The 10,006-nt window shown below is 49.8% G+C and overlaps 1 protein-coding gene across 1 annotated transcript in view; it reads left to right on the top strand.

Moving 5' to 3' along the window:
• The first annotated feature begins 1,341 nt into the window (after nt 1–1,341).
• The window catches only part of LOC135908466 (dual specificity tyrosine-phosphorylation-regulated kinase 4-like), a 224,476-nt gene continuing 215,811 nt past the window's right edge, over nt 1,342–10,006 (top strand). Inside the window, exon 1 of the mRNA XM_065440238.2 lies at nt 1,342–1,630. Coding sequence (XP_065296310.2) covers nt 1,568–1,630 — 63 coding nt within the window. The 5' untranslated portion in view covers nt 1,342–1,567. The remainder of the gene's footprint in view (nt 1,631–10,006) is intronic.

The following is a 10,006-nucleotide window of genomic DNA, read 5'->3' as shown; positions in this document are numbered from 1 at the left end:
TGGGTGGGAGCGCACTCACGTGTTATTTTTCATATTTCGTGAGTTTCTTTGATAGTCGGAAAAAATGTACGCAATTAGTACGTCGCTGAGAACACCGCATTTAGATCTCATTTGGGGGTGCCTACATACAGATGTCACAACTTCTCGAGTTAGATAATTAATTGCAATTACCGAATTGAATCTCAGTAACGAAATAGTTACTGGAGGCTACTCCACTGTAACTGAAACAATATGCACTAGGCTTCCTTCGAGTAACGCAACTGCTCTTTTTTTTAAGTCTTGGTGCATGATAGTTGGGGAACACTGTATAATTCACGCAGTAAACGAAATGAGGCCAAGCTGAATTCACTCGAAGTTGTAATCAACAGCCGTCATGCACAGCATCGCTTACATTTGGACTCACAGAAAAAGAAAAAAAAAGACAGAGAGAGAGAGTGGCTGCAGTTTCGCCGGAAAGGGGAATCAGTTTTAATGATGACCAATTATACGACGATTACACGAGGGAAGATTACACCACCGAGAGGACTCTGGCTGTGAAATTGAACTGTCTCCTACTATGAGGTCTTGTATATACTCATATAACGCCGTTACTTCTGCGATTAATTCTTCGAGGTCACGCGAAGTTTCTTCAAGTGCAAGAAATGTATATATATATGGGTTTCAGAAAGCTGGTGGGGCGCTAGCCCCCCCCCCCCCCCATTTCCCGGAAAAAATCAAAAACTCTCCACCCACGCAAGATACAAAGCCGTTGGTGCAACGATGACGCTGCGCTCTAAGTGATAGCGCATCGATTCGAGCTATATGTAAGCCACCTATGAACAAGACGCCGCAACCGAAAAAGGAAAATAATAATAAATGTGCATCACTGGGAGCAACTCCACCGACAAGTCTTCACGTCGTCTGCGCAGGCCGTCGAGGGGCGGCGCTGCGGCCTCGGAAGGTGAGTCAATGCCACGAGGCGGAGGGCTTTCACCGTAGAACGTGAAGGCCCGACGACCTCCCCTCTCCTCGCGTCAAAGCTTCTTCCCGCGCGCCAACGATTCGTCCGTTTTTTAACAGGCCTCCGAGACGGTCGACTCAGCTCAGCACGGCGTTGGGCATTTCCGAGGCCGCGCTTTCCTCCAACGCACTGTCTCTCGTTCAGAGGAGGGGGAAGCTCTCGCAGGCCTGGGAATCACTGCTGCCGCCGGAGAAGCCGCCGCCGCAGGCCGAAACGCCCCTGGCGGCGAGCTTCATTGCGCGGCAGGAGGTGATGAGGAGGAAGCCGAGCCGAAGGGGAAGGGCGAGAGGACGCGCGAAGGAGAACGACACGCGCGCCGGTGTGGGTGCCCGGCAGAGATCGGCCGGGCGAGCCGGCGGAGTGTCGTGGAAGCGTTTTCTCCCCTGTGCCAGAGGTGCGTGCTGCGCGCGCGCGGAGGCGATGCACGGCTGAGGGATCGGCGGCGCTGTTCTTCCTCCCTTCTCCACCTCCTCCTCTTCATCGCTCGTCCCAGCTGGTCTCTTCCCAGCGCATCATCGGGATCAGGGTGCCGCTGCTCCGCTGGCGGCGGCTCGGCTCGGCGACGGGATGGCAGAGCAACTGTGCTCCGAGCGCCAGATCCCGCTCATCCAAAAGGATAACCTCTTAAAGGTAAGGCGCTTGCACGACAAGTGCGATGCTCTGCAAAGCGCGGGCGTGGCCTGCAGCTACTATGCCCCTTGTTACAGTTGAATCTCCGATCTGGCGTCGAAGATTAACCTATGCCCGTATATTCTTCTCTATACGCGCACGCACAACTGCGAATGTGTGAAAACTAAACTGCGGGTTTACTGCTGGACGACGATGCTTGCCTCTCATAAATGTGGGCGCGCTTCAGCCCCGTGATATAAGCATTGCATCTGGATGATGCGGATGCATTTCCGCTAACTTGCGTCGAACGTTGCACTCCTGATAGCTCCTTTTGCTCCTTGGGGTGTTTCTACCTCTCTCACTCCATTCTTTTTTCTTTTCCTAACGAGATGCAAAGGACAGTAGTCATTCCGCGAGCACTGGGTGTCACACCTGGCTACACCTGTCTCGAGAGGTACGAACAAATAAATCTACCCGCACTGCAAGATTAGCGACCTGGATACTTAAAACATCCGAACATGGTTCCGTGGCTGTTTCCTGTATCGCAAGCACTGCGCGTCTCTCGTTAGCATCAAGTGCTCGCGAATTCGAACTGGGTCCGATGTCGAACGAAATAACACATTGAATTAGGCAGATTCTACAGACGCGCAGTTGAGCTGACACCAAAAGGGACTGCATGCGGTTCATATTAGCGTCCTGGTCGCATTCGTAAGAATGCCCTACTATAGTCGCCTATATGGTCATCTCTATAGGCCGTTCCTTTTATCGCTCATATTCGTTGACACGCTCAGTATATGCACTCGAGGCTGACAGTCTATCTTCTGTCTGAGTCTATCGCCATTCCATCACTTTACATCTCTTTCTCGCGCCTCAGAGAGGGCAAACTGGATTAGTTACGTGTTCTCCCCACATTCTTAACTCATTGAGTTAGTGCCGTGGCAAGTGCGCCTGTGGCGTAGCCCTCCGCGTCAACGTTACCCTACCTAAAAAGTCGCGACGCGGCGGCGCGCTCTGCATGCAACCGACAACGTGTGTAGACAGATTGCCCGGCGGAGGGCACTTAACGAGACACTCAATCGTTACGGGCTCCTTGCTGTCCTGTATCTGTACATCTGATAGCAAACTGTCGCCAACGCTAACGCTTCTCCGAAGGCGTATCCGCAGGAAGCTGCAGACGCAGACCTAAAACGTTAGGTCCGCGCGTACGGAGGTTCGTTCGTTATCGCAAACACAGGGCGCAGATTCGGAGATAGTACTATTCCGTCCAGAGTATTATAACACGGTGGATACCGCGGGCACTTCGTCGTCTTTAATATGTTGCCGTTCCTCGATTAGGGGGCGAAAAAATAAACAAGATAACTAGATCGCTAACGCATCCGCCACTCCCCCGGCCAGCGACGAGCAAGGTGCGATATAGCGAGCAAGGGAAAAAAAAAAGTTAGAAGCAAAAATGCGCGCGTGCTGTTGATGGCGGCCGGAGTGCTCCACCTCGCATCTCTTTCTCCCTCTCTTTCTCGAGCTTGGCGGAAGTCTTAGCGTCCGGCACAGGCGTTCATTTATAATCTCGCGCGCTTCATTCACCTCCGACTTCCTCTTTCCCACTCCTGCCGTCGACCAGCGCCAATTCCTCCTCCTCCTCCTCCTTGACGATGCGGCAGCATTCCGCGGCGGCTGCTACACGCCGAGTAGCCAGTCGCTGCATAGCCGCAGGTGTCGCAATTACCCGACATTAACAGCTCGCGTATACGGCCCATCACTGCAGCAGCCAGCACCGTGAACCAGATTTTGCGGGCCGCTTTCGTATACCAGTTTGTTTATCTCTTCTTCTTACTTCTTCTTCGGTCAGCACTTATGTTTATGCGCTTTCTTTCGATGTTCTTTTTTTCGTATACTCTCGGCCTCATCAGCTGCGTAACTTCGATCGACTCTGCGCCGCTCATAGATTTTTGTTTGAGCGTTATAGCCCCGGTGGTTGTTTTTTCGTTCCGTTTCTGTAGGAGTGTCCGGGCGGGCGTGTGGAGGTGGGCGTTTGGAAAAGTTTCGTGGCAGCTGCAGCACCGCCTCTGTGTGGTGCGAGCACAGTCGGAGGCAATTAACGCAATCTATATACACGCCGATCCAATCCACAGTCGAGGGCGACTGTGGATTGGAGTCCTGAATGGATTTGGTTGGCAAATACCGCGGAGGAAAAATGGCTCGCAGGGTGCGCGGGTGTTGGCGTTGTTGAAGACGCCAAATCGCGTATATCGACGAGACGTCAATATAGTACCGCGGCACCCTGTAGCAAAATTGACGTCAAAATTCAATTAAGAACGAAAGAGGGGAGGCTTTCTTCGAGAATAAGCAGAGAGGTTGGCGTGAAATAATAGACCTTTAGAATACTACTTTTCTTAGATTGCGAAGGTTGTGGGTTCGGTCCACACCTGCGGCAAGTTGTTGTTTTTTTATCCACTTTCACTTCCATTAATTTATCGTTTCTTTATTTCATTTATTAAGCAGAAGTAATTTCCCCTGTGTGGTGCTTGGTGTCAGTGTTTGTTGGTTTCTTATGATATGACTAATAAAAAAATCGGGCCCCTGGGTTAATGCCCTCCCTTCTCGTTTACTTTTCTTAGAAGCCAGATGAGAAAAAAGACGTCCGTGAGGTGTGGTGGTGAAAAAAGGCAACGTAGGAGGCGCGCACGCGCACGTTCGTGTCCAGAAGGCTCATTCGCAGCCTTTAATATAAGCTTGCGTCAACAAAATGTCCTAAGAGTGTCCTAATGGCTCGCTTCGTTGATAGGATGTCGGGCCAATCGGGGCCCAGCAACACTTCCCTCGACGGCGTGTCGCACATTGGCGCTAACGATGAGGCCGGTGTCTGCCGTTAACAGTCTTATCGGAGACGAGGAACAGGGACACGTGATCCCCTGTCCCAAGTGCATCACGCAAATAACCCTCCGGCGAGTCCGCGCGCGTTTAAATGCGGTGCATCTGTTGTCAAAACCAACTTCCACGATGCGGTGGCTCAGCGTCTATATATTGCGTTCCGGTGCTGGACACCATGTTGCGGGTTCGAATCCCGGCCACGGCGGCGGCATCTCAATGTGGGGCGAAATGCAGAAAAAATTCTCGCGTATAATTAAACTTAGGTGCACGGTAAAGAAAGCCCGGGTGATCGGAATTGTTTCGGAGCCCTCCACCACCACCACGTCACTCATAACCCACTGTGCAATTTAGGGACGTCAAATCTAACGATATGTTAATTGACTGCCGACAACAGCCGTCGCACACGATAATCAGGTCTGGTTGTGAAAGTACGAGTGATACGTTCGCGATCCGCAGGTGTTTGAAATTACTTCAAATAGCTTTCTGGCGATGCTTCTTATATAAGATCTTGTATCAGGTTGTTACGTAAAAGTCTGTAATGGTATCCTGCTGCATAGTATATGCCTAACACGGTCTCACGCGCAAGGGCAGGTCGGATGCGTGACGCCCGCAAAAGCGTAGCGCTGCGAGCAAGACAAGCAAAGCACAGACGCAAGCCAGAGTGGGACGAGAGGTTGTCTGTCTGCCTTGGCCACTGTTCTTTCTTTATGACATTTCTTTCCGTCCCGCTCGTTCTTCCGGCTTTGTCTCTCGCGTTCTGCCTCCGGCCGGTCCCGTTGGCTTTTGGTGAATCACGCGTAACGGCCTTGCCGCCAGTTGCTGGAAAGAAAAAAAAATAACGACGAACGAAATGTAAAAAAAAACATGAAAAGGAAACAGGGGCGAGTCTGGCGTGCGTTGGCCGACGTCGCGAAACGAACGCTCACACGCATATACGCGCGACCTCTGTTCGCGCGTAGGAACGACCCACCACGCCACGCACACGCTCCACGCACGCACAGGGTTGGACGCGTATAGCGAAAACTGGGCGTAGCGGCACCTCTTTACAGCGAATGCCCACGTGCGACGAAGCGGTTCTTTCCATTACACGAGTAAGGATCAGCCGATGTAGAAGAAAGGACATGCGTGATGGACATGAAATGGCGCTAACAGTATTCGGAGTCAGCTTGCGCCAGTGTCTGTCTGTCTGTCTGTCTGTCTGTCTGTCTGTCTGTCTGTCTGTCTGTCTGTCTGTCTGTCTGTCTGTCTGTCTGTCTGTCTGTCTGTCTGTCTGTCTCTGTCTGTCTGTCTGTCTGTCTGTCTGTCTGTCTGTCTGTCTGTCTGTCTGTCTGTCTGTCTGTCTGTCTGTCTGTCTGTCCATCCGTCCGTCCGTCCGTCCGTCCGTCTCTCTCTCTCTCTCTCTCTCTCTCTCTCTCTCTCTCTCTCTTTGTTGTTGTTTCTGTTATTGCTCCTGTTACTGCTCATATAAGGTTCACAGGCCAAGAATTGGTTGGCTCGATAGAAAGATACGAAGTAGAAAATGCAGGGAGGTCATCTGTCTGTCTGTCTGTCTGTCTGTCTGTCTGTCTGTCTGTCTGTCTGTCTGTCTGTCTGTCTGTCTGTCTGTCTGTCTGTCTGTCTGTCTGTCTGTCTGTCTGTCTGTCTGTCTGTCTGTCTCTCTCTCTCTCTCTCTCTGTTGTTGTTTCTGTTATTGCTCTTGTTGCTGCTCGTACAAGGTTGACAGGCCAAGAATTGGTTGAAGTAGGAAATGCAGGGAAGTCAACCTTGGTGTTCACGGTTGGCTACTCCACTCGTGGAGAAGGGGAAAGCGGCAACCTAGATTTTAGATAAGAAAGATACGGGTTAGCGTTAGTCTACTGATGACAACCCTTTACGATGCCCTCTGCGAACCTGTGCCTTTGTGTAGTAAGCCGCACTCTTTCATTCAATTTTAGCAGCATTCTCTTTGCATTATTCGCTACGCATCAATTCTCCGGATATTGAACTCCGGTAAATATAGCCTTTGGTCGACGGCGGAGTGATGGAGTCGGCGTACACACTAAATGTAGAGCGCGTTTGTCAAAACATTCATGTGTAGGCGTGATTGAAAGGAAAGGCTGACGAAAAAAAAAAGAAAAATGAAGAACGGTGTCGTTGGAAAACAGGATGGTGGTGCTCACAAACGCGGTGCCGACAGGTAATGTCAATACAGGCGTCGACCGTGAAAACAGCACGGGTTCAAGGGCAAGGAAGGTTTTTAAAAAAATATGGGCGATGCCAAAAGCTAAAAAGAAATGACGTGCAGAAAGCAGACGGTGTAGCAATGTTTACGCTCCAGTACAGACACGACGCGCTACTCCAGACACCAGTGACGAGGTCGAGGAGCATAGGTGACAGAAGTTCAAGAGGAATGTTTTCTTTCTCCTCTCTCTCTCTTCCTTTCTTTTTTTTTGTTTGAAAGAAATGCAAGCGACGAAAGAGGCCAGAACAAGAAGCAAAATGGTGTGTATTTCTGTCGGTGTTGAAACTCACGTGCTCACACGTGCACGGATGCATTCACATTGAAGGGAGCGACGCAAAGATAGTGCACCGTCTGGTTCGCGACGAACTGAGAGCGCAAAACAAGAACGACCTGCAGTGGAGGTTGCAGACTATTGCTATATTTTCTTTTGCCGTTTTATCAGGCGCCAGCTTTGTGATGATACAGTCGAGATAAGACAAGCTTCCTTTGTTAGTGGCTGTCCGCGGACAGACGACGTCGATGCAGCAGTTGCACCGTGAACGTCCACACGCCGCACGCTTCGTACGCGCCGCGTTTTACGCTGGCGTGGAAAGAGTCCGTCGTACTGACTGTCGCGGAGGAGGGATCAAGAGTGTAAGAAGAATTTGAAAGAACAAAAGGGTATCAAACGAAACGGAATAATTCGCAGAATATCTGGAAATTAAAAGCTATCTGATGCAGTTAAGCATTAAATGAATGAAGGAGTCGATTCTGTTTCGAAAGTGAGAAAAGACAAGAAACAGAAATTTGGCCTATAATTTTCTTGTCTCACTTGGGAAATCGAACACAACATCACAAACATTCCCGCCTGTCCTATATTATAGCAGATTGTTCAGCACCTCTTAAACCTGATGTCGTGCTGCCGCTTTCTTTCTTTCTATTTCTCTTTCTTTCTTCTTTTCTTCCTTTCTTTCTTCTTTTCTTCCTTTCTTTCTCGTTTTGAACCGGACGTGGATTTCTGCTAGGTCTCGAGCTACACTTTCCTGCAAAACTTGTTTAATGCATGCCGAGTCGAACTTTTCCGCATCAACGCTAATAAAAAAGACCACATTACGTGGTGGTATGCTAAACTGGCGAAAATCGCATAGTGGAGACGAGAACAACGCATGAAAAGTGTACGCTATAACCTGCATTTACTAAAACTGACTTTGTACGCCCGTTATAGGTAGTTTTGTGCATTCGAATAGGGCCCGACGTGATTTGCCTTTCGGTAGGCGTTGCTTGTGGAATCAAGTTACTAATACGGTTTCTTTTATTGCGATAGAAATTGTATGCACACTCTAGGCGCATTTCTGCCGTCGGCGTCGCCGTGAGGCTTCGTATAAAGTCCGGGGTCATAAAATCGTGGCCGCGAGCCATGTGCTGTATATGCGAGTGAAAGCGAGAGAGGGTGAGCCGCGCTCATCGCGCACGTAAGCGAGGGAAGCGAGGAGGAAGCGCGCCGTCTTCCATCGCGCGCAAGGATCCGGGAGGAGGGTAGGGAGGGGGGGGCAGTGGCGTAGCAACAGGGGGGCCGGGGGGCCGTGAGCCCCCGGGTGCAAGGAGCTAGTGGGGGTAGGGGGGGGGTGTCATATACGTCTGAAGACACCCCTCCCGCCGGCTACACCCGGGAGGGGGGGGGGTGACAGAAGACCTATGGGCCCCGGGTACCAGACGACATAGCTACGCCACTGGGGTGGAGCGTTCTATTTCGGGCGTCCCTGTATTTTGAAAGCCATCTGGTGACGGGGTCAGAGTCCGGCAACGCGCTGTGCTTTCGCGGCTTAGTTCGCATTGATGCGAAACGCCGCACGAAGGTCAATTCGCTCGCTGCTGCTGCCGCACTTCCTGGCTCCAGCATTTGGACAGCGAGTTTCCGCGGTCATCGAGTGACATGTGTTCATGTTTGCTTGTGCGCGCATGACGCCATGATGGTTAATCTAGTTAGTATGCCTATGTTTACAACGTTATAGGGCCGATAAAACTACTATCCTTTCTTCGTATAGCTAGCTGTTCATTAATTTGCAATCGCGATTGATGCTTCGCCTTTCGGGCTAAACTGCGACTTTTTTTCTGCAACAGTTCGTTTTGGAGCCACGTAAACACAGGTGCGAGCCCAAGCCAGGCCTGTCTGTAGCCGTGGTCATAAATGTCAACCGCAACAAATGTTTACTTTGACTAAATTGGCTATGCGTATGTATTGAAGCAATCTTGGCAAAACTTCAGGGCTGCCATTCATCTAGTTTTCTTATCAACAGCCTTTAAATAACACCAAAGCAGAGGACGTTTACACTTGGTTGAGGGATATGACGCAAATCTCGGACCACGGCCTCCAAGATTTCTGGCGCGCCTCGGTTGCCGCCCGCGAACTCGGAAGTCTAGCGTGGAAGCAGGCTAAGGCGTTTGGTTTTAAGAATAGCAGGGGAAGCATGAATGGAACTTGCTGTGCATAGTGGTGTGCTGGAAGATTTGTGGGGCATAGGAATGAATAGCATGCAACCAAGTTATCTTTCCGCAGTGAATAATGTACAGCTTTAAGCATAAATGTATTTAGATATTTAAATGCCCCAGAAGCTTATAAAGAACGGGCTTGGTGGCATGGCCACAGGTCCTTCCCAAAAGATTTGCTCATATAATAATAATAATAATAATAATAATAATAATAATAATAATAATAATAATAATAATAATAATAATAATAATAATAATAATAATAATAATAATCAAAGCGAACAGCGTTGGCGGCGTTCTTTTCTAGTTTCACTATCCAAAATGCCTATTTTCGGGAGCTTTTTGTGGCACGTTCACTTGCATTTGAAGCGTAAAAGTTTTCACGGAGGTTGCTGCATATCAACGCTATCTGAAACTAGGCTTCGAAAGCGGTCCAAAGTTTAGTTGCAGTCGATCTTTAAGGCTGACTATACTATAATATGGTAGTTCAGCAGGAAAAAGACAGCACCGAACCTATAATGCCTAACTGACCATGTTTCAAACAAGAACCACGTGAATATAATTACGCGAGTGCTCGTCGGCGCTGCACGAATGCGATCTACATTTACGAGCTTCCGTAACCAAACATCCTGGTTTCTTTCTTTCCGTTCTTCTTTCTTTTTTTCGCTTCTCCTTCTTACAATGTGTCAACACAATCTTCGTCGTTCGCCTATCCCCCGCCTCGCCGTTTGGTGGAACGGTACTTCGCGTTGAGCGTTGCAGCAAGCAAATACAACGTCGAACGCGAGGTACTTAGCGACTGCTATTCTCGAGGGACGACGCTGCATAGGCGTCCCTTA

This window comes from Dermacentor albipictus, chromosome 3, assembly GCF_038994185.2.
Source record: "Dermacentor albipictus isolate Rhodes 1998 colony chromosome 3, USDA_Dalb.pri_finalv2, whole genome shotgun sequence".
Classification (NCBI taxonomy): Eukaryota; Metazoa; Arthropoda; class Arachnida; order Ixodida; family Ixodidae; genus Dermacentor; species Dermacentor albipictus.
Note: the sequence above shows the minus strand (reverse complement) of the source record. Positions and strands in the feature narration are given on the sequence as shown.